The sequence below is a fragment of the Peromyscus leucopus genome, chromosome 12, assembly GCF_004664715.2.
Source record: "Peromyscus leucopus breed LL Stock chromosome 12, UCI_PerLeu_2.1, whole genome shotgun sequence".
Classification (NCBI taxonomy): Eukaryota; Metazoa; Chordata; class Mammalia; order Rodentia; family Cricetidae; genus Peromyscus; species Peromyscus leucopus.
Genome location: NC_051073.1, coordinates 6,070,904 through 6,094,297, shown reverse-complemented (window position 1 = coordinate 6,094,297; position 23,394 = coordinate 6,070,904). Strand labels below are relative to the sequence as shown.

Sequence of the window (23,394 nt, the reverse complement as noted above, 5' to 3'; positions counted from 1 at the left end):
AAAAAATTCTAGTTGCTCTGACAAAATGCTTGAGAAAACCAATGCAAGCGCAGAAAGGTGGTTTTTTTTTTTTGTTTTTTTTGGCCTGTGGTTTCGGAGGAGGTATAGTCATGATCAGCTGGCTCTGTTGATGTCAGGCCTATGGCATGGGAAAGCAGCTCACTCTGTGGAAGCCAGAGAGCACCAGAGAGAGGGTCTGGGGACAAGACCCTTCAAAGGCTCCTGGTGACCTAGGCTCTACTTCCCATTACCCAGTCAGCTGTAATTAACCAATTGGTGAAACTATTGCCAACTGGCGGAGGGTGGCGACCAAACCTTCATTATAAAAGTGTCAAATATTCAAACCACAATAAAGAGCAGGAGAAATGTCACAGCCACACAGCACTGATCAGTGTGGTTTATTCATATAAAAAAAAGAGGGGGATGGAGCGATGGCTCTGTGGTTAAAAGCATTCGCTGCCCTCTGGAGGACCAGAGTTTGGTTCTTAGCATTTGTATTAGATAGCCCACAACCACTTGTAACTCCAGCTCCTGGGGATCTAATACGTTCGTCTGCCCTCTATGAGTCCTTGTGTGTAGGTGAACACATAGACGCACACGTATGTGTAAACAGTGGAGAGGGTGAGCTGCAGGGGTGGGAGGTGAGGGGGGGGGCTAAGGCAGTCCATGGTGCTAATATAAGACCTAGAAACAAAATCTTCAAAGCCATTTAGCACTTACGATGCTAAACTATTTAATGATCTTCCAGAACAGAGTACTTCTGAAGGAAATGAGAATCAGTCCAAGGGAATTATGGTAAAATGCAAGAGTAGAGAGATTTATAATTTATTTCCCTTCCTGAAAATGATATTAAAAATAGAGTATTGGCTTCATCTTTCACAAGCCTACAAAAGAATGACAGATCACCCACAAATGAAAAGGAATTTAAGAGACGGGCCTAGTGCATGATTCTATATATATATATTTCTTTTACACCCTAAGAAAATTTTTCTTGATCTTCAATTTGAGTCCATTCTTTTTTTTTCTTCCCCAAGACTGTGTTTCTCTGTGTTGCCTTGGCTGTCCTGTAGACTAGACTGGCCTTGAACTCACAGAGATCCACCTGCCTCTGCCTCCAAAGTGCTGGGATTAAAGATGTGCGCCACCAACACCCAGCCAGAGGTCTTCAGAAGTAAACAATTCAGTCATGAAATAGGGGAGATCTTTGCTGTGGGGCGTGCCCTGGCAGTGAGGGGGAGATTACAGAGAACACTTCAGGGGTTAATCTCTAACGAGACAGTTGAAGGAGGACTACACAGAGATGACATCTTTACAGCCTGTGCCCAGCCCGCTGCACTGGGACATCCTAGAGGGAGGTGGGGTAGGAGGAGAGAAAGGATCTGCCATTATGTGTCATGGCTGCCGAACAGAGGGAAAGAGTGCCCTATTCTAATGCTAACTTCAATGCTCCAATGCTATCCTCTGCCTCTAACCTAACTCTAGCTCTAAGGTGTCCCCGAGGGAGAGTAGTGGTCAGTGTTTCTCAAGTGAATGCTTGACTGGAAATACTGAGTTTGCTCTCCAGTGGTCCTGTCTCACTCTCTTATTGCCCCACATAATTTCTAAGCGAATGGTAGCTCCAATATGTCTGCCTTGCTAAACCATGACTAGAAACAAGAAAGAATCCATGTGGGGCCACCGTATAGCTAGAGACAATAAAAGTGGAGGAAAATGATGAGGCTGGATCTGAGGACAAGTCGCCTAAAATCAAATGGACAGGGCCCAGATGTTAATGTTCAGAATGGGGGAAGAGGGGAGAAAAAAAAATGAAGGACAGGGAGGATGGGGAGGAGGGAGAGGAGAGGGAGAGAGAGGAGAGGAGGAAGAGGGGAGGAGGGGAGGGAGAGAGAGGAGAGGAGGGAGGGAGAGAGGAGGGAGGGAGAGGGGGAGGAGGGAGAGGGGGGGGGGGGGGGGGGGGGGGGGGGGGGGGGGGGGGGGGGGGGGGGGGGGGGGGGGGGGGGGGGGGGGGGGGGGGAGGGGGGGAGGAGGGAGGGAGGATGACATGAGGCCCAAGCAGAGCATTACTGTAATTAAAGGGGAGCCCGGCCTCTGCCTTATCTCGGCTAGCCTGGACTGACTCTTTGTGCAGGAGATGACACCAGGGACTTGCGCATGTTGGACAACCCCTCTACTACTGAGCCTCTCTCCAGCCCTTGGTATTCTGAGACAGAGTCTCTCTGTAGTTCAGGCTGGTCTCAGTCTCTACACGAGTTCTAGAGCTACATGCATGCACCATCATATCTGACTGCTTTATGTTTACATTATTATAATTATTATCTGTAGAGGACCAAACCCACGCAAGGGCTGACACATCCCTAGCCCCAAACCTCTGCTTTCAAGGTCATGTCATGTTCAGGAAACATTCCCAGGACAGTCAATACAGCGAGGCACCTTTGATACTTCACTGAGCTTCTGTAGCAGAACGGAAGCCTTTAACCACTGTATCCGCCCCTTTTCCATTGCTGTATCAAAACGTTGGAAGCAGGAATAAGCAGAAAACCCTCACAATTTTATCTCACAATTTTACAAGTTCAAGAGCATGAGTCAGCTCTGGTGTGGACCTTATTGCATCCCAGTGTAAGTGTATATGGGGAGCTGACCATAGCAGAGACAGGAAGTGACCATATGGTGAGACAGGGAGTGACCATATGGTGAGACAGGAAGTGATCATATGGTGAACAGAAGTGACCAAATGGTGAGACAGGAAGTGACCATATGGTGAGACAGGAGTGACCATATGGTGAGACAGGAAGTGACCAAATGGTGAGACAGGAAGTGACCATATGGTGAGACAGGAATGACAAATGGTGAGACAGGAAGTGACCATATGGTGAGACAGGAAGTGACCATATGGTGAGGCAGGAAGTGACCATATGGTGAGACAGGAAGTGACCAAATGATGAGACAGGAAGTGACCATATGGTGAGGCAGGAAGTGACCATATGGTGAGACAGGGAGTGACCATATGGTGAGACAGGAAGCATCCAGACTTGCTCTTGTATGGCAGACTTCCCCACAGGATTAACCAGAGTCCTATGAGAACTACTGCAATCTCTCCTGAGGGCATTGCCTCAGTGATGCCCTGCTTCTTGAAGGTCCTATCACACGTTGTCCCATTGAGACCCAAGCTTCCAACACATGACCCTGGAAGGACTGTACTCAAACCACAGCAGTAATGATGACACAGATAAACAATCGAAACCTACGGGGAGAAGTTCACAATGGCCTTAAATATCCTCATGACATCAAAAATCGGAAAGCAGTGGCATTACCTCTAGAGAGGAAAGACTGTCTGGTGTGTTGTGAAAGAGTTTTATACCCCCAGTTATTATCCACCCAGACACCAGTCTCAGTGAAACAAGCACTCCTGAGCAGTGAAATTGCTATATGATGAAATACTCAAGTGATCGTGAAATAAGAACCCGAGACAGATGAGGCGTGTGTTGGAAAAGGCTGTTAAGAAACAGAGAACCTATCTCACCCTAACTTAGAGCACAGACTTGCCCAAAGGACACTGGCTTGCTCACGGACTATGAGAAAAGTGAGAGCCTGGGCTGAGGGCAACCTAACCACCCGGTCCCAGCACACACAGCTCTGCTATTTACCTGTTTGGTTTCTCTGTTCTTATTTGTTTGGTGAACACATGCCTCAAGGGCTTAGAGGGAGGGAGGGATGTAATTACATTTTAATTAAAAATCAAATAAATTTATAAAACGATTCTGCAGCTGGACATTCAATAGGCAGGGACGTGTTCTTCCCATGAGCTGCTTCGCTTGGAGTTGCAGCCCTTTCTTTGGGGAACCCAAGCTGACCCTCGCACAGAGACCAGACAGCAGCCATAGGCAGAGTAAAGACAGTCAGGAGGTGGTGAATTGGATGTTGTCCCAGGCACGGGGTGGTGGGAGAGGTGGGAGGAAGAAGAGCCGGAAAGAAGTGGAGACGCAAACATGACCTCCTTTGTCATCACCAGGAATCGAACTTGATAGCTAATATTAGGGGACTCTCAGAAAGAGTTAAACCACAGCCTCTGAGTCACTGAAAGGGAGTGTGTGTGTGTGTGTGTGTGTGTGTGTGTGTGTGTGCGCACATGCATGTGCGCGCGCTCGCATAGGAATCAAATACTACATCACCTGGGGTGGGGAGATGGCTCAGTTGGTCAACAGTTTGCTGCTGTACAAGCTTCAAGACCCAAGGCTGATCCCTTAGAACACACATGAAACAAGACAGATGCCGCCAGGCATTGTGGGTGTTCTTGTAGTCCAGCATGGGAAGGTGGAGATGGGAGAGCCACAGGGTCACAGGCCAGACAGTTCAGTCACATCTTCAAGTTCCAGGCTCAACAGGAGATCTTGTCTCAAAAATGAGGTAGAGGAAAGGGGGTTGGGGTGGCGGCTCAGCAGTTAAGACACCTGTGCTCCTGGCAGAGGCCTCGAGTATGGTTCCCGCCGCTGGCAACCACCTGCGACTCCAGCAGCAGGGACTGGAACACCCTCTTCTGGCATCTAGGGACATCTGCACATATGTGTGCGTGTGCACATAAGAAATAAATCTTTACTACGATAAGGTGGGGCAGGAGGGATGTGTCAGTGGTTAAGGGCACTTGGTGTTCTTCCAGAAGCCCTGAGTTCAGCACCCACGGCCGTCTGCTCACAGTTGCCTGTAACTCTAGGTCCATGGGATCCAACACTCTCTGCGGCCTTCATAGGTACCTGAACCCACGTGCACAGCTCCACCCCCGTACATACATATGATTTTAAAAAGTAAATCTAAAATAAAATTTCAAATGTAGCCAGTGATCAAGAAAGTCACCCCATGTCAATCTGACCTCCACAGAGTGTGTGCAGTGCACACCATCATATGCAGATACACAGGCACATGGAGATGTATGCACAGAAAGAGAAATGATAAAAGCAAGAGTCCATGTGGGATAGGTAGCTATTTAGTCAATATCCTCATTAATATTAAAATATCCAGGCCTGATGGTGCAGGTCTGCAATACCAGCTGCCTGTGAGGCCGATGGGAGTAGATGGCAAGCTCAACCCTGCCTGGGTTACAGAGAGAGTCCAAGGCCTGCCTGGGCGAGTTAACAAGACCTTGTATCCAAATAAAGAGTAAAGAGAGCTGGGTGCAGTGGTGGAGTGCTTGCGTAGCTTGCGTGAGACTCTAGGTTAAGATTTTTCAAAAAGGTCAAAGGTGAAGCAGGTGAGTGTCAATCCAAAAAGCAAGAGTTCTTGACATGAGCATGCTTAAGTCCGCATTCAGGTGAAGAACAACACACCATGCCAGATGCTTTCTAGATGTTCCTTGATCCTAATTTGAGGCCACCCTGCTGGCTTCACAGTCCAATGAGTGAATACTAAGATCTGATTTGTGCTGAGTCTCCTATTCATTCCAACATCCCAGAAGCAGTGGGGAGGGAGGTGACATGGCAGAAATGGCCACTGTAGCTCTGGATCCCTGTGGCGGATGAAATCATGCTTCTCCCTTTCTTTTCTTTTTCTTTTTTTTTTTTTTTTTTTTTAAGATTTATTTATTTGTTATGTATACAGTATTCTGCTGCATGTGTCCCTGCACAGAAAGGCGCCAGATCTCATTACAGATGGTTGCGACCACATGTGTTGCTGGAATTGAACTCAGGACCTCTGGAAGAGCAGTCAGTGCTCTTAACCACTGAGCCATCTTTCCAGCCCTGCTTCTCCCTTTCCAAGCACGTACGTCACAGTCCTAATCACTACTCCCCCAGGACGGGCTCATGTGGCATGTGGGTCTTTGCAGACAGTTAAGTTGAAGGTGCAGTAGAGACAGCTGGACTCAACTCTAGTATGACTTGCTGCTGTCTTTGCTAAAAGGGGATTTAAGACAGAGACACACAAACACCTCAAGAAGACCTGAGTTGTCCTCCATAGACAAGAGCTGCGAGAAGGTAGGAGGGCCCGAGATGGATTCTAACTCGGAACCTTCAGTGGAAGCAGAGCCCTGCTGACGTCTTGACCTTAGATTTCTGCTTCTGGGATATGATAGAATTAACTTCTTGTTCTCAGTTTTTCAGGTGTGGGGCACTAGCCAAGTCACACACCCCTCATCATTGGACGCTGTCCTTAGTGACTGATTACCCACTTGGCCCTCCCCAGGCCAGGAAAGCATCTCACACTGCCGAGTGTCTTAGAACATCCACCCCACATGTTACTTTCTTGCTTCCCCTATCTCTGTGATGATGAGGGGCATGCTGTTCTGTTCACACATCTGACCTTTGTACATAGTACATTCACGGTTGAGCCATCTGCTTAGGGCTGACTGACAGACTTCTGCAGAAATACCATGCACAGATATTAGGGGTTGCTGGAGATGAGATTGAGCAAGTAGGAGAAGATACAGCTGATTAGAAGACACCGATGCAGTCCAAGATGAAGATCTGTCATCTGCCTTCACGTGCCACATAACACAGCAGCTGACACCTGACAATGCATTGCCACAGACACAGGGAGAAAGCCACTGGCATGTTGCACACATGCACAGTGGATCCCAAGGATCCTTTCTTGGTAACCTGGTGGGCAGGACTGCAGGGATCTCAGATTAGTTGTTATTATTGTTGTTGTTATTATTTTTAGCTTTGAGAAAATACAAGAAAAGAAGCCCAGAGGAGGAAGGTTGATTTTGGCTCACAGTAAACCCCTCACATCAGGAAGGGCATGGAGGCTGGAAGGGCGAGGCGTCCAGTCACAGTGCCTCAGCAGTTAGGACACAGAGAGCTGTGGATGCTGGTGCTCGACTCCCTATGCCATTTTGATTCAACCCAGGCCCCCAACCCATGGAATCGTGTCTTCTCCAGTTAGAGTTGGTCTTTCTACCTCAACTGACTCAGTCTAGAGAGCCCCTCACAGACACGCTCAGGGTCTGTCTCCTGGATGAGTCTAGATTCTGTCATAGTGCGATTGCATTGCGTCCTGTACTTCTATCACCTTTTCTGTTCCCAAGGTGCGCTAGCAACGTTCAAAGTGCCACCCTGGGCAGCCCACATGACCACAGGATGACATCAGGGGCTCGGCTATGCACCTCCGTGGACCGATTGTCTGATTTGACCCACGTGACCCTTTTGCTCATCATTTCCTCTTCATTTTCAGATTGTGGCCAAGAAATACAGAGATTTTGAGTTTCCTTCTGAAATGACTGGCATTTGGAGGTACCTAAACAATGCTTATGCCCGGGATGAGTTCACTAACACATGTCCAGCTGACCAGGAGATTGAACACGCGTATTCAGACGCAGCGAAAAGGATGAAGTGATGCTGGGCTGCTTCCTGTCTTCTTCTCAGACCAGTGAGTGAAGCTTCCAGGACAGCCTTCTTCGCATCTTCCCAGAAACAGCTTATGCAAAGTAACTCCGACTCTCTCGATGCCGCCACAGGACACATGGCCTTGCACTTCGTCTACTCATTCCTGCATCTCATCTAGGCTAATCTATGTCTTTGAGATTCAGGACTCTTGTGATCCTGTTCTAAGGCAATGGAGTTGTGTGCTTTGTTTCAAAGCACATTAGCTTTGACTCTGAGTCCCTCCATTTTAACGAAGTTAGTCTTTCTTTGATAGTTTTTATTTTTTGATAGTTTTAATAATCACATGTAGCTTGGTTTTCTCATCTTAAATATAAATGAAATGCTGCTTTATACTTACAATATACTTTGGAACAGCATTAGAGGGTAAGAAGAAGAAAGTAAAAATCACCTAAAACTTATTCTATGTAGCTTCTGATAACAAATTTGGTGAATATGTCTAGAATCTCCACTCTTTCACGCATGCCTGTGCACACACATGTGTGCACACATATCACATACAATTTCATTCACCTGTGATGTGGCATTTATAAGAGGCTGAGGAGGGGACCTCTTGGTGTCTCAATGTTCGTCACAGAAGACTTGTCCCCACTGAGCCACACAGGGACAGTAGGTCCTCCCTGCAGAGCCAAGGAACGGCAGGAACTAGGGTGATGGGGCCAGGGTGTCCCCTTCTGCCTCTGAGTCCAGGAAAGGTGTGGAGGAGAGGGCTCCCCCTCCCCATGCCTTTGGTCTTAGCTTCCTTCCTGGTCCCTTCTCTTCTTTCCTGCAGAGGGACGGTGCCTTCACGGGGCCTCTTCCTGTTAGCGGCAGCTTGGAGAATCTCCTTGCCTTATGCCTATGACGCCTGCTCATGGTGGTCCTCCAGGGATGAGGATGTGGTTGAGGCTAGCTCATTCACATCTACTTTCTATCTCATTCTGAGGCCAAGCAGGAGAACCAAATTCCAGAATAAAACCCAGAAAGTCCGACTCTTGAGGAGTGCTGGAAAATGGCCCTTTAACGAGGAGCCGAGGAGTGTCTGGTCTACTGTGGCATTCCCTCCAACACCTCTGTGGCCACCTTGCATTATAGCTTGACCCATGGGTGGGCTGCTGGGCTCCGGTCCAGTTGTAGATGAGAAGATGTGAGGCTGCTTAGTTACTCTGCAAGACTTCTCAGGTGTATGCCTTCACACTCACACATCCTACAGGAAACATCTCTTGGACACTTGGCTGAGGTGTACAGTGGGCACTGGAACCCTCATGCATAGTCTACTCACTGGGCAATTTGTTTGGGTGAGAGTGAGATACTTTGAAACAGGAAGATCCTAAGAGTGAGTGAAGAGTGTCTTGTAAGGACACAAGTCCAATATGGAGGCCGCTTCATTTTCTTGTTTCTTAGAAGCACTGGCTTCAACCCAGCAGTCACTTTCTTTCCCACTTGAAGGAAGAAGGTTGTCAGGGTCGTGTCTAGCCCATGTCACCACAGTCCACGTTATTCCACATCTCCTTAGGAGCCAGCTTTTTAAACCTGCTTTTACAATGTGATATTCATCCTTAGTAAATGGGTAGATGATAAGGTGGTAGTCCTGTTAATTCTGTTCTTTTAGATATTAAGATGATCACCAACTATGTGCCTTACAAATTAAATACTTTCAATCAACTTTGTTGTTTTCCTTTAGTTTCTTTTGATGTGTGTAGTGTGTGTGTGTGTGTGTGTGTGTGTGTGTGTGTGTGTGTGTGGTGTGGTGTGATGTGCCTGCATGTGTGCCTTTGGGTTTGGATGTGTGATGGCTGCCCGTGTACATGTGGTAAATACATGGGAGGCCTGAGGATAGTGTCAGGAATCTTCCCACCTTATTCTTTTGAGGCAGAGTCTCTCAATCAACCCCAAAGCTCTGTATGGCCTGTCTCTCTAGACAGCTTGCTAATTTAGGGGTCCACCTCCACCTCTGAGTCTAGGATTACAGGGTGTGCCACCGTGCCTACATGACATTTACCTGTATTCTAAGGGAGCTGAACCCTGGTGCAGCAAACATTTTAGCTGCTGAATCATTTCCCAGTCCCCAATAAAAACTTTTAAGTGAAATCAGTCTCTCTCTCTCTCTCTCTTTCTCATTTGGATTTAAAGGAATAAAATGAAGGCTATTGGTGTCTTTAAAAAGGTTGAGATCAAATCTGAACCAGAGGTCGCTGGTGTTTGGGTGAGAGACAATCCATATGTTAGCTATGAACCACAGACATATTAATGGCCCCTCAAAGAGGCCTGAGCACATACATGTGACCTCTTTGTCCAGGTGACTGAAATAGACGTTTGGAGGTCATTCCACTTATACTGGTAGCTATAGGAAAGTCGCTCCTTGGGGCAGTCTTCTCCAGACCTGGTCCTTGTTGCCAGCCAGACTCTCTCCCTGCTCTGCTTCGAGCTCCACCTCCGGCTCCACCTCCGGCTCCACCTCCGGCTCCACCTCCGGCTCCACCTCCAGCCCCACCCTCAGTCCCACCTCCAGCCCCACCCTCAGCCCCACTGCCAGCCACGCCCCCATACCCAAGCTCCACCCCAGCCCCAGCCCCACCCCAGCCCCAGCCTCACCCCACCTCCACCCTCCGTGATAAATTCCAGAGAGACTGATTATAACATTGGGGATGATACAATTCCTTCTCACTCTCAGTTGTTGTTAAGACCTGAGAATTAGAAAACAATTTTGATATTTTTATTAGAAAGCCAACTTCCTCTGACTACAGACCCTCCAACAACAGGCTGAGCAAGAGCACCGCATGGCTCTCCTCTCTAGATCCTCCCAACAAGTGGGGATGGAATAGAAAATGTCACCCTGACAGCCCTTCACTCCCGATGTGCAGACCCACGGCATCCAGGCACACTCGCTAGCACACGCATATGACATATGTTCACTGCACTGTCACAAAGACATGAACATGTGTACTTAACACCCTCACACATTCCCACACACATTCACACTCACATGTACATGCACCGCCTCCCCCAACTCCCAGGGCAAGTGGAGCTCAGGGCTCCCTTCAGCATCTGCTCTCATGACTGGTGACTCTCTCCAGTAGAGACCCAGCCGTCCTTAGTCCGCACTTTCGGTGGTTCAAAGTTATTCTTGAAAATAATTGCCTGAAAAATATTAGAATACCCCGGCCCTTCTTCACTTTTACAGCTAAGAGAACAAAAAATATGCTTCTTTCTAAGAATGTGTCATCCACAACTCTACAAAATGGAAGAATTAAGTGATAAACATTACAAACTGGCAATAGTTTAACTTTACGTGAAGTCAATTACCTTTCAAAGCTTGACTTTCTGATTAGTCTGTTACCATGCTCTGGGCTGGTCATTTTAGAGTGCCGGGTGGGTAGTTGTGATCCTGGCCACAGGGACGGGCTTATCTGGGACCTGCAGGTCCAGTCTGTCTCTCCCTGTCCTCTGTGTGCTTAGGAGGCCACCAGCGTCGCTGTAGTCTGGCTTGGGCAAGTCTCTCTTCTCACTGCAGAGGGTTCAGCTTGAGGTTTGGACAGCTGTTGTTTTGAGTGAGGCTGTACAGTCAGGGAACGCCCAAAGCTGCCATTATTGGGTCTACACTGGTCCAGGTAACGTGGTCAGGTCGTGGTCTATGGGAAATCATGTTCAGAAGCGGTAAGCTGCACACATGGATGGCATGAGAAGCCGCCTGTCCAGAGAGTTAGGCCTTAGGTCAGCCCGCTAATAAGGTCTTATCCTACCCACTGTTCGCTTCACTCACAACCATCCACCCACTCTTGGTGCTTCCAGGGTTTCTGACTCTTCTGTGGATTTAACTACCCTCTCAGAAAGAAGTCATTTTTGTCTGAGAGTACTGCCAGCTCTCACCTCTTCCTCAACCCTTCCCATCATACTCTTGGTGATGGGGCAAGGACAGTGGCACCAAGGGCTGGCCTGGAATTGTCCACAGTCCATCCGACCAGCTGGCTCTGTTTCCCTGACAGTGTCTTTCCAAGTGGCTGCTGTTTGTGAATCCGGGTTAGCCGTCTTTCCAAAGCTTTGAGTTTCTATGTACCAACACCTCCCAGGGCCATGCAAGGCTCTTCCAATCTTCCAACGTCTTCAGGCTTCAGAGTAATCTTGTGATAATCCCAACACCCAGAAGTGAGTTTGTCCTTTCTGAGAATGTGCCTTGGTTTGAGAACAGGAAATGTTTTCAAATGACGTGAAGGTTTTCACTTGCTTGTTTGATCTTCCCATTCAGGGATTATGTACTGAGAAGTCCAGCGTATCTCCAGCTGCTTTCCCCAGAAAGGCTTTGGAGGCAGTACTGAGAAAACAAAAAATAAACAACAGCAGATCCTGAGCAGATGTAAGGTCCTAAATATGAGCTGGGCGTGGTGGCTCACCTGAAACCCCCCTCCCCCACTGGGGGAGCTGAGGCGGAATGATTCCCTGGAGTTTGGATCTAGCCTGGCCTGCAGACTCAGGCTTTATCTCAAAAAGAAAGTAAAGTTCTCTATAATCTACAACGTATCTGGCTGTAAGTCAATTGCGTTTTTAAAAAATGTACTCTTCTGATTGCCTAGTGCCATAAAATACAAGTTGTCAGAATGGATTGGGTATGATTCATAAGCTTATAGAAATTTGATCCTTTGTCACAGGCGGGAAGCATTTATATTCTGAATGCTTGGCTCCCTACAACACAGGGATGTTGGGATGGTGGCCACCGGAGTCTCAGCTGCCCCCTTCGGTCTCTGGGTGACTGGGTGTGTAGAGCTGGCCTAGGGCTTTGTCAGGCACACAGAACTGAGAACCTCCACAGCAGACTGGCAGCTTGGCTGGAAAGCCATCTTGACTTGAACACACTGTTTTCAGTTGTCTAATATTTGCAAGAGACTCAAAGAAATGGAAAAGGTGAGGAATCAAGAATAGTCTCCTAGCCGGGCGGTGGTGGCACACGCCTTTAATCCCAGCACTCCAGAGGCAGAGCAAGGCGGATCTCTGTGAGTTCGAGGCCAGCCTGGTCTACAGAGTGAGTTCCAGGAAAGGAGCAAAGCTACACAGAGAAACCCTGTCTCAGGAAGAAAAAAAAAAAAAAAAAAAGTCTCCTGAAAGCCAGAGTCCTAGATGTCCACAAGCCAGGCTCTCCTCACCAGCAGGTGGCGCTTCCTCCCTTCCTGAAACCTCCTCCACCCTCCACTGGGTTGGACTTGAAGTACTAGTTGACCATTCCAGCCTGATGTGGCCATAGATTTGAGATGTCATCTAAATATAGCCCAGGCCTCTGGGTGTCTTCCTAGGTGACTAACCTGTCAAAAGGTGGCCTTACAGGGCGAGAGAACAAAGAGTGAATTTACCCTGTTGGTCCCAGGAAGCCAAACCCCAAATATTGTTTTGTTGTTGTTGTTGTTGGTGGTGGTGGTGGTGGTGTGCGTGCGTGCGTGCGTGCGTGCATGCGTGTGTGTGTGTGTGTGTGTGTGTGTGTGTTCGTGCACTGAAGAATGACCATGGGAGGGGGCATTTTGCTCAGTCCTGTAATTTTCTGCTTTGTCATGGAAGTACCAGGGACAAGAAGCTCTTGGTTATGCCTGAAACCAATGCATGTGGGACAGTGGTGTGATGAAATCAAGTGTATGGATGGCTGAGGTGTGGCGAGAGATTCAGGACATCTGAATCCATCTCAGGAACTCAGAGACCCAGCTAGAGACTCATGGGTGTCCCACTGACAGAAGGGGCCTCATCACCTGACAATGTGCAGTGTCTCATGGTACAAGGGATGTCCCAAGAGTGTCTGCCTACTTACCCCACCCCACCCCACCCCACTCTCTTTCCCCCTACAAAAACAGGTAGATGAGGCAATATCTCATATGCAGCTGGGAGCTGAGATCGTCATCAGGCATTGACTAGATGTCCTCTAAGGTTATCTCTCCTTCAACTCTGATTTATGAATCCTGAGTTACAGCATCATATGGTGTAGTGATGAATGGTATTGCTAGGGGGGGGGGGGACGACCCTGCAGACGATAAGGGTGGCTGTGGTTAGCTTTGAGTACACACACACACACACACACACACACACACACACACACACACACGCTCGAGCTGTGTGTGTGTGTATGTGTGTGTGTGTGTTTTAAAGTGTTCTCTCAAAATTCCAAGTAACTTAGAGCTGCAGAATGTGACCTTCTTTCAAAAGAGGGTCTTTGTAGATGAAAACAGTTAAATTCTCATGAGGTCCTGTTGGTGAAGCTGGTCCCTAATTCTGGTGTCACTGCTGATGTCATCATACAGGGAAGGGGCTGTGTGCAGGTGGGGTGAGAGGCGGGAAGGGTGCAGCAGAGAGCCTGGGAACTCCAGGGAAGGCTGCCACCACCAGAAGGTGGAATTGGCGAGGAAGCATCCTTTCCCAGAGTGCTCACCTGGAGCTAGGTTCTGCTGATACAGGAATTGAGAGTCGAGCCTCTGACTGAGTGAGAAGGTAACAGGTTCTGATGACTTAAGCGCCACCCACTGTCCTCATGATACTTTGTTACTGAATCCCCAGGAAAAACTCTAATGCCTGGGCGGCTGTGGGAAAGAGCTGTGTTAGTTACCCTTACTGCTGAGACAGAATCGGCTGACCACCGGAGGAGGAGGGGCTTGTCCAGAGTCATGCTCTGGGCAATACTGCAGCCCATGCCTGGGGCGGGAAGACTTGGGGCCGGGAGTCACTCCAGGCTGCGGCAGTGGAACTCCGCAGTGGGTTATGTTGCTGTGGCCGTCAGGAAACAGCTCAGACCAGAAATGGAACCAGCCTCGAATCCCCAGGCCCTACTCGGAGGGCCCTAAGTCCCCATGCCCGAAAAGTGGCAAAACAGTGGCGGCTGTTGGGGACCAACCACAAACAGAGTCTGTGGGCGACACTTTGTATCTGATACAGCCGCAGCGGATCCTCCCCAGCCTCACTTTCCCTCTCCCTTCAAATGTAGGGATTGCACAGCGTTACCTTCCATGCCTTTTCAACCTCTTCGGGGCTCAACCCTGACTCGGACTGATGGGCTCAGCCCCAGTGATAATATTTGAGAACAGTCTCCAAGCATAGAAATGCATACTGTCTCTGTTAGCCACTGACTCATCGCTGTGACCAAACATTTGACAAAGTCACTTAGGGGCCAGGGTTTATTTTGGCTCGCAGCCTGAACGCACAGGGAAGTCATGGCGACAGATACATGGCAGCTGGCCCTGCCGCCTCCGTGGTCAGGAAGCAAAGTGAGAGAGATGGATGTTAGTGCTCAGCTTTTCATCCAGTCCAAGACCCCAGCCCACCGGGCAGTGACACTCACAGTGAGAGTCTTTCCTCCTCAGTTAGGTCTCCTGGAAACATCCTCAGAGGCATGCCCCGAGGTGTTCTTCCACCACGGTCACCCCCGTCAGGTTGACAGTCACAGTGTCCATCACAGCTCTTACCCCAGGGCAAGTTCTTGGCTTGGGTATTGCTTACCACCTGCTTTAGGAATTTTTGGTAGATATTTTGCTTTCTGAAGGGGCGAGTGGCCCCGTTCTGGGCATGTATGATATCTATAACTATAGGTGTGATGTCTCCTCACTTGATTCTTCTTAGGAGGTCAGCAGCCATTGCCCTCAGTGAGGACAGTGGGATTCCTTCCCACAGAACACCTCCCATACTGTCATTACAGCCTTCAATGGTGTAAGCAATAGAAGTGATCCCCATAGGTTCCTAGGGAGCAGCACTGTTAGGTGTGGCCTTAACTGGAGTATGTGTGGCTTTGTTGGAGGAAGTGTGTCACTAGGGGGTAGGCTTTGAGGTCTCAGAAGTTCAAGCCTAAGTAAGCTCAGTGGCTCACAGTCACAGGAAGACCTACTGTTTGTGGAGAACTCTCGGTTCCTTCTCCAGCACCACATCTGCCTGCACACCACCATGCTCCCCACCATGACGACAATGGACTGAATCTCTGAACTGTAAGCCAGCCCCAATTAAATGCTTTCCTTTATAAGAGTTGCTGTGGCCACGGTGTCTCTTCATAGCAACAGGAATTCTAACTAATCCTTCCTCCATCCACACCTCAGCTTGCTTCACCAGTGAGTAACACACATGCCTTGAAAAGAAGTATGTCAGAAAACACAGATGTAGAGAAATGCAGGCATGTTTTTCCTCTGTGGTACCTAAGGTGAAGTGTTTGTTTTAGATCATGATGATCAAGGTGATGATAATGGTGTGTGTGTGTGTCTGTGTGTGTATGTGTCTGTATGTGTGTCTGTGTCTGTATGTGTGTCTGTGTGTGTATGTGTCTGTGTGTGTTGTGTATCTGTCTGTGTGTATGTGTGTGTTTGTGTGTGTGTCTGTGTGTATGTATCTGTATGTGTCTCTGTGTGTATGTGTCTCTGTGTATGTTGTGTATGTGTCTGTGTGTATGTGTATGTGTGTGTATGTGTGTGTGTGTGTGTGTGTGTGTGTGTTACATACAGAGGTCAGAGGGAGCCTTCTACTTAGTCTTGAATTAGTTTTCTTCTACACTGTGTAACAAAGGCCACACGTTTATCAGCTTAACACACACAGCAACTGGCCACGGCTCTAAGCCCCTGAAGCTGCACCCCTAAATCTTTCCATTTAAGCTGATTTTTTCCCAGGTATTTTGTCTTGGTGACAGAAATCTGACTAATCTACAAGAAGTTATGTGTTCCACATCTGACTGTCTTGTTCAGGGTCACAGAGGCCAAAAGGAAGGTATTAACTGAAGCTGGATCCCCACACAAGGTTTGAGGTCAGCTCCTGGTGTCTAAACTACTTCAGCTCTCTGACTTTCCTCTCTAACTTAGAGTCTTTCATTTCAAGGGATCAGCTGATTAGTCCAAGCCCATCCAGAGGACCCTCCTTTACAAAGAGCTGATCCAATCAAACCTTTACAGAATGGAATCCCTGCACTCAAATCAATTGCTGAGGGAATGTCATGGTGTATTCCGACCCCTTCACCTTTGTCCTGTCATGTGACCCAAACACAAGAATCATACTCTATTTATTCGCAGGTTCTACTCAGCCTCAAGAGTTGGGGCATGTGTACCAGGGCCTGGAAATATCAGGAGCCATCTTAGAATGCCGTTGCCATAGACACGCTCGAGCGTTTGTGATGATCACAGGAAGTTTCCACCAGCGATGCACAGCCCCTGGCTGAGGTCAGCAGAGGTTGCATTGCCAAACCTGTTAGTGTTCCCAAGCCAAGCTGTGGCATCAGATGTCTGCTGCCTATCTTCTTGGCGAACTTCCTCCAGACTCTCTTACTGTTAATCCTCAGGCTCAAACACCGTGGGGCAGGAAGGTCTGACATTCCCTCAAGTCCACTTGACCTGATTCCCAGGTTCCTCTGACAAAGCAAGAGTTTGTTGACCTCTACATCTTGGCACTAAGTGTACTTATTTACTCAGATTTTTTCCCTCAAAGGGTGGGGAGAGAGGGTGGAGCTGAAGGAAGGATTTTTTTGCAGTTGGTCAATGAACGGCTTTGTTATGACTTCTCTCCATGTTGAACAGGTGGCCAAGTGTCTCAGTACAAGGTAGACATGATTCTCCTTTAGTCCTCCCTGAATTCAGTCAAAGGCAGTTATATAAATTACCAACAGCACTAACACTAACAAAAGCCAAGCCAAGGCTGCTCCTTTAGTCAGAAAACTTTATTCTAACAGAGTCTGGCAGATACTGTGTATGGACACTGAGAGGAAAAGTCTTCCCTAATCTCTTGGTTTTTAGTTATCAAGATGGTCAGCTTTAACTGTCAACTTGTCACAGTCTAGAGCCACCAAGGAAGACATACTCAAAGAGGGATTGTCGGAACTGTGGACATACATGTGACCTGTGGACATACAGGTGACCTGTGTGTCTGTAGAGCATTGTGTTGGTTGTACAAAGACCCAGGCTCAAAGTGGGCAGTACTTGGGTTTGGGTCCTGAATAGTCCAAGAGCAGAGAACGTGAACAGAGGAGAGGGTGTACACACCCATCCCTGTCTGCTCCACATCATGTGACTAGGGGGTTCACGTTCCTGCCTTGACTTACCCACAGTGACAGGCTGGATCTGTGAGCTGAATAAACCCCCTCTCCCTAAAGGCTGCTTCTGCTGGGGTGTTCTGTCTGTCATAGCAGCAGAAAAGTAGAACACACACACATTGGTAGTTCTATGTCAAGCGTGGTTTTGACTGTTGGATTATCATTCCGGTGGTCACAGTGTCTCAAATGATCGAGCTGTAAATGATATTTTATTTTTTAAAAAATAAAAAAAAAAAAAAAAAAAAAAAAAAAAAAAAGTACTTGTCTAGTCAAGAGGTTTTTTTTTTTTTTTTTTTTTTTTTTTTTTTTTTTTTTTTTTTTTTTTTGTCAGTCGATTCTGTAATATGTTTTTTCTCTTTTTTTTTTTTTTTTAGTTTTTCTGTTCTATTGTTTATATATAGGGGAGAATGTCTCAGATGGTCTCTGCAGCAAGCTGTATGAGCAAGAGTGATGAGACCTTCTCTTTGTGTGCTTGCCCTCCTCCTGCACCCCCTTGAGACCAGACGAGGCCAGTGAGACTGCCTTTTTTTTTTTTTTTTTTTTTTTTTTTTTTTTTTTTTTTTTTTTTTTTTTTTTTTTTTTTTTTTTTTTTGTTTGTGACTTCTTTAGTCGTGTTGGAGGAGACAGCAGTCTCCTAGGTAAGAAATGAATGCGTAGTCTTCCCACAGAGTGTCTTCACAGATGACATGCTCGATATCCTTGTCAGGAAGCAGTTTCTGGGGATTCTTGGGCTCCCTGCTAATGTGATTGTTATAAAGACACACTCCCATCTTGTTCTGAAGGCCAGATCCAAATCAATGCTCCTGTGAATTTAAGAGTTAACTTGGCCTCACAAGAACTCTCTAGAAAACAGTGGCTTGCTCAGAAATGGCTGAGTTGGAGGAGGTGTGACATTTACCCCCAGGACATCTTGATAAAGAAACATCTCATCTCTCAGAGACATCTTGTCAGAGACTTCTTGGGGTTGCCCTGTCTGCGAGGGCTGATTAGCTTACCGGTTGACCTGGTAGCAGCGATCTCCCTTCTGAGAAAGAGATTCTTTCTTCGTGGCATTTCAGAGATGGCTGAAGAGATCCATTTCACTTTTCTAAGAGAAGTGTGAATGGCAAGGTCACTCACAGGTAAAACTTGAAACGCTTTCTACAAGGGCCACCACCTTCATGCCTTCACATGTTACCGTGACACCTCTGTGCTTTCTGCCTGATAGTCAGGGGCTCAGTGTCACCGCAGTGATTCTCCACTGTAGGAAGTGTGGCCCTTACAGTCTGGGATGCAAACGGTGTTCCCAGGGTGCTCAGTGGTGGCTGGCCAGTCTCAGGTGTCTCCCAAACTAACAATTGTTAAGTTGTTTAACTCTTATCCAGAACTCAGAACATCATAAATAGTTAATGCCCGAAGCTAATTTTTGTGGAACCATGTATCACAGACAAGATCAGGGGAGTGACAGTTCCCAGCAGCCCAGGCCTCTCTTCCACTCGCCCCATTCTGTCGTGAGATTTTCTGGGGTCCCTCTGGTGCAAGCACGCGTGTACGGCAAGATCAGTGACGTTACACAGATGCGGCTTCAGATCCACTCTTCATGAGAGGGAGGGAGCAGGAAGTTGATGTAGATGAGAATCAGGGGAGGGGGGAGGGGCCGGCCAAGCTAGGAACGAAGAACGGTGTGATTGCTCAACACTTGGAGTTTTAATCAAGGGATCTTAGTAACGAACAATATGTCCTTTGTTGGCCACAAAAAGAGAAATGCAAACCAGAAGCCAGCAGAGATTTAGTAAACAGAGCAGTCTATAGGGCCCCGAAGGGGCATGCGTGCACAATGGTTGTTTCAAACTCTGGTAGAGACAGACTTTGGATCAACGGTCAATGCCGGTCTCCTTTGGCAATGCCTTGCATTGACCCGGGAGTCAATGCAGAACATTTTGGATTAACTTGGGTGATTAACGCTCGCAAACAGTAGGCCTACAGTGTTTATTGTGTTCGCTGAGCTTTACTATAATAAAAAGGCTTATTTGGGATAAAACCTTCCTCCTCGATCCACTCTCAGAGTTGTCATCAATCTGTTTGGGTGAGGGACCTCAGTGTGGTCACCCCAGGCACCGGGACTCCCAGACAGTTGTCCACATCCCTTTAAGAACAGCCACCTCTGGACGTTTCGTTTCCCACCGTCACACTGTTGGTCTGTGATTTCTTTCTCTCTGGGATCCAGACAGTTAATTATGACTCAAGATGACTGGGCAGAGGCTGCATAGCCTTGAGCAAGGTATTTAATTTTGTTGAATTTCAATTCGCTCATCTGTAAAAGACTCTTTCCACTCCGCTCTTGGAACTCTGATAAGAATGCTCATGAAAATGCATGAAAACACACAAAGCTGGAAAAGCAGTGGTCAGCTTTCTCCCTGGGTGCTGGGGTAGGTTTTTGTAAATAGCATTTATTTTTGTCAGACCCAATGGACAGACACCAAATGCAGAGGGGGGTATGGATTTGGACAACCCTTCAGATGTAAAGAAATGGGCCACAGGAGGCTGACCAGAGTGTGGTGGGAAGTTAGGTCGCTGCTGGTTGAATGTGACACAAGCCACCTCTCCCCTCCAAGTCACACACCTGTCATTTTGGCTTTGCAAGAAGAAATGGGTGTGAAATCATTTTGACTGTCAACAAAGCAGTATTGTGGATAGCTACACAACTCCAAAATAATTCTGGCATTAACTGCCTTGCTCTGTCCCAGACGCTCTTGGTCCCTCCCCTAAAGAAGCCCCTTTGACCTGGAGCTGGAGAAGAGGTCCCATCTGAGTCCAGATCACCTCAGAAGTCGTAAGTAAGTACAGGGCACTCACATCCAGCCTGAGTCACTTCCTCCAGCCGAGAAAACACGTGATGAGCCGAGCAAGGCACAAGCCATAGTCTGCTGTCCCTGCTTCAGCTGGTTTCTGTCTTATCTTCTAGATAGTGAGCCACCATTAAAGGTGACCACAAATCTGAAGAGAAATCCATCTCTTGAAAGCAGCCAGAATTCTGGGAGACTCTGAAGAGGAAGGACAGAGGAAATGTCCATTATGTTGATGGTTGTCTCCTTAACCACTGATCTTCTAAATTACTTCAATTGAGAAACTTTTAAAAGACCTGGAAAAGAGATGAGAAATGCCTGAGAGACTCAATGACTCCATCCCTGCTTTGTGTCTGGCCACTGGCAGCCCCACCCCTCCACCCCTCGAGGATGGATGCTTCTTACAAAAATCTGTGTTTTAGGTTCTTTGGTCATCAGTGTCCCTACAAGTTCTAAGGCTTGGTCTCGATGGCTGGCAGAGCTGGAGAGCAGGCCTGAGGCTACAACCTGGAAATCCTGAATTAGCAGTCAACTGACAAATGAATCTTCTATGAAACATCTAAGTGCCAGTTCCAATAATGCTGAAGTCCCACTTTTTAAAACTTTATTTTTAATTGATATATAATCGTACATACTTTTATGGACATAGTGTGAGGTTTTTGATACATGTTTATATGACATAATAATCACACTAAGGTATTTCACTTACTGATCATACAGTTGTTATTTCTTTCTGATGAGAACATTCAGAATCATTTCTTCCAGGTGTTGGCTGTGTTTGATGTGGAAGTTTTAGCACCCTTGCTGTGCACCAAAGGCCAGAGCGTATTCTTCCTTCCCATTTCTAACTTCATGCAACTGGCTTGTTACCATCCTCTCCCTCCACCCTCCTCAGCCTCTGCTGTCCACCATTCTAGAATTATCTTCTGTGACGTCAGGGTCTTCAGATTCCACACATAAACGAGATCCCAAGGCATCATTTGTCTTCCTGTGCCTGGCTTGCTCTTGTCTCATCACCTCCTGAAGATCACTGTGGGGGACATGGAGGTGGCATTCTGTTCTTTGCTCTTTCCCTTGAGATTAGAAAACCAATCTTAGTAAACTTTCCCACTAGAAGGTGCCTGGGAACTGACACCTTGTGAGATCTTATGAAGGGATACCTGCTGCTTTGTGATGCTCTGGGCAAGTATCTGAAGGTATCCCAGAGGCAGGGAAGAACCATGTGGCATTGAGATGGATCTATCGCTGGCATGTACGGAGTATGACACTGTCACCTTTCAGGGGCTAGTGTCCCTCAGGGGCTGGAACTCAGGAAGTCATCCCAACTCAGAGCAGGCTCCAGTTCCCTGTGAGAATCTGGCCTGGCTTTCTTCAAGTAAACTTTCCATACTGACTGGTTTGTTGTCTGGCCTCTGTTTCTTCCTCTCTTATTTAGCCCTTTCCTTGGGGGCCAGCATCAACTGGAGTTGACCTCCATGAGTTCAGGATGTGAACACGGGTCACGGTTCTGACTGGATGTGAACAGTGGTCACGGTTCTGACTAGTTCCTTCCTCGCCTAAGGTGTCATCATTGAAGACGACCCAAGGGTCTTCTAAGGACGTGAATTACTTGTCCCTGTTCCCTTAGCTGGTCACTCACTGTTGATGACCTTGGTCATGGCAGGCATTCTCCACCTGTGCTCCTTGGATAGGCAGAGGTGGCACCATATTGACATTTGTTGGAAATAACAATTACCAAGGTGCCCTGCAAGCAGGCCAGGCTAGAAACTGCCATCCTCATCTATTTCAACTCCTTGGAGAATTCATCTGCTTGCTAAAGTCTGGGGAGCATTGTCAGTGGCCTATCGGATCAAGTGTTTGGGGGCGGGACCGCGGGGTGGGGATTCATTATTTTCACCATTCGCAGAAGAACTGAACACCGAGCTGTGCTTTTTCTCGCCGTTCCTTCCTTGACTCATTCACACACTCATCCCTGAACACCCGTTCTCAGACGCCATTTGGGACAGGAAGACGCACTAGGTTTAGACTTTCCCTCAAGGAGGTCTCAGGGAATCGGGACATGGGCAGGGCAAGCTCCTGCTCTGAGACGAAAGCCAGCGTGTGATTGGCTCTCTGAATGACGCGGCCGGGAAGGGTGGGCAGGAAGGGTGGCACGTGTTTGAGGACACTGTAGGGGGTAGAGACGAGACTGAGAATGCCATTAGGGGAGCACAGGCAGCAGGTCAACGGGGGGGGGGGGGGGGAGAGAAGACTAGTAAGTTCTAGAGAGAGTCAGGAGACAGGTTAGAGCAGTGAGTGCCTCTCGGGAGACCTATGAGAAGTTTGGGGATTCCACTGCCCCCAAAGTAGTGGCCTCAGAGACAGAGAGGAATGGACGGTTGTCCCCAGATCACCACACAGTTATTGACTCTGAAAGCCTCTATCTGATGGGGGGAGGAGAAATATTTTCAGGCTGCTCTACGGTACAAGCCTCAAGCAATTTGGCATGAGTCAGGCTGTTGGGAAAGAACTGGGCTCCCGGGACAGCCTGACATGTCACTCCAGCAGCCTGCTAGGGCCAAGCTGTTCTTTTAAAGGAAAGGCTTGGAGCTGATTCTGAACTTGGAAGAGAGTCCGGCAAACAGCAGGCAGCAGCAGAAGGTCGAGTCACATGACCTCGTCAACTGTGCTCAGCACGAGGAGCTTGGATGGGCGTCTTCACACCGCAGCGCACAGTTCTCCTTGACCCATCCCGACCACCATTCCCGTTCTGTGCACAGCGTACGGTGCCTGGAAACTAAGGTGGCAATGGGACCACGAAGTACTTCTGAATTTACTCAGGAAAATCATCTCTCTGAGTATTCGGCCTTCGGGCGTTTTGTTGCATTTCAGTGTTTGAAACAGAGTATGGCGTGTGTGAGAAAGCGCTCGTTGTCAGGAATTTGTTATTGACCAGACACGCCATTCCCAACCATGCTGAACAACAGAGAACTTCCCGCAACACAGCAGCTGCTGTATTTGAAAGCAGCACAGGCTAGCACGGACCAAGGGTAGTCTCAGGACCTGGGCTGCGGCTTTAAACTCAGTATCTGGGTGACTCCCCGAGGTTCCTGCAGGGCAAACTTATTACTGCTTCTGTTTCACAGGTGAGCTGACCAGACCATGGAGGGGGTGAGTGACATCTTCCAGGCCACACAAGAAAAGGTGAAAGTGAAACCAG

General features: G+C 48.0%; 1 protein-coding gene and 1 long non-coding RNA gene across 2 annotated transcripts in view; one reads left to right on the top strand and one right to left on the bottom strand.

Moving 5' to 3' along the window:
* Clic6 (chloride intracellular channel 6) overlaps positions 1–9,014 on the top strand; it is a 42,175-nt gene extending 33,161 nt beyond the window's left edge. Inside the window, exon 6 of the mRNA XM_028877066.2 lies at positions 7,162–9,014. Coding sequence (XP_028732899.1) covers positions 7,162–7,323 — 162 coding nt within the window. The 3' untranslated portion in view covers positions 7,324–9,014. The remainder of the gene's footprint in view (positions 1–7,161) is intronic.
* Positions 9,015–19,037: 10,023 nt separating this feature from the next.
* Positions 19,038–21,501, bottom strand: LOC119088776. The gene is made up of 2 exons (XR_005092500.1): positions 20,905–21,501; positions 19,038–20,491 (listed from the first exon to the last, which is right to left on the bottom strand). It is a non-coding gene; the product is annotated as an uncharacterized LOC119088776 (long non-coding RNA).
* Between the last annotated feature and the right edge of the window lie 1,893 nt (positions 21,502–23,394).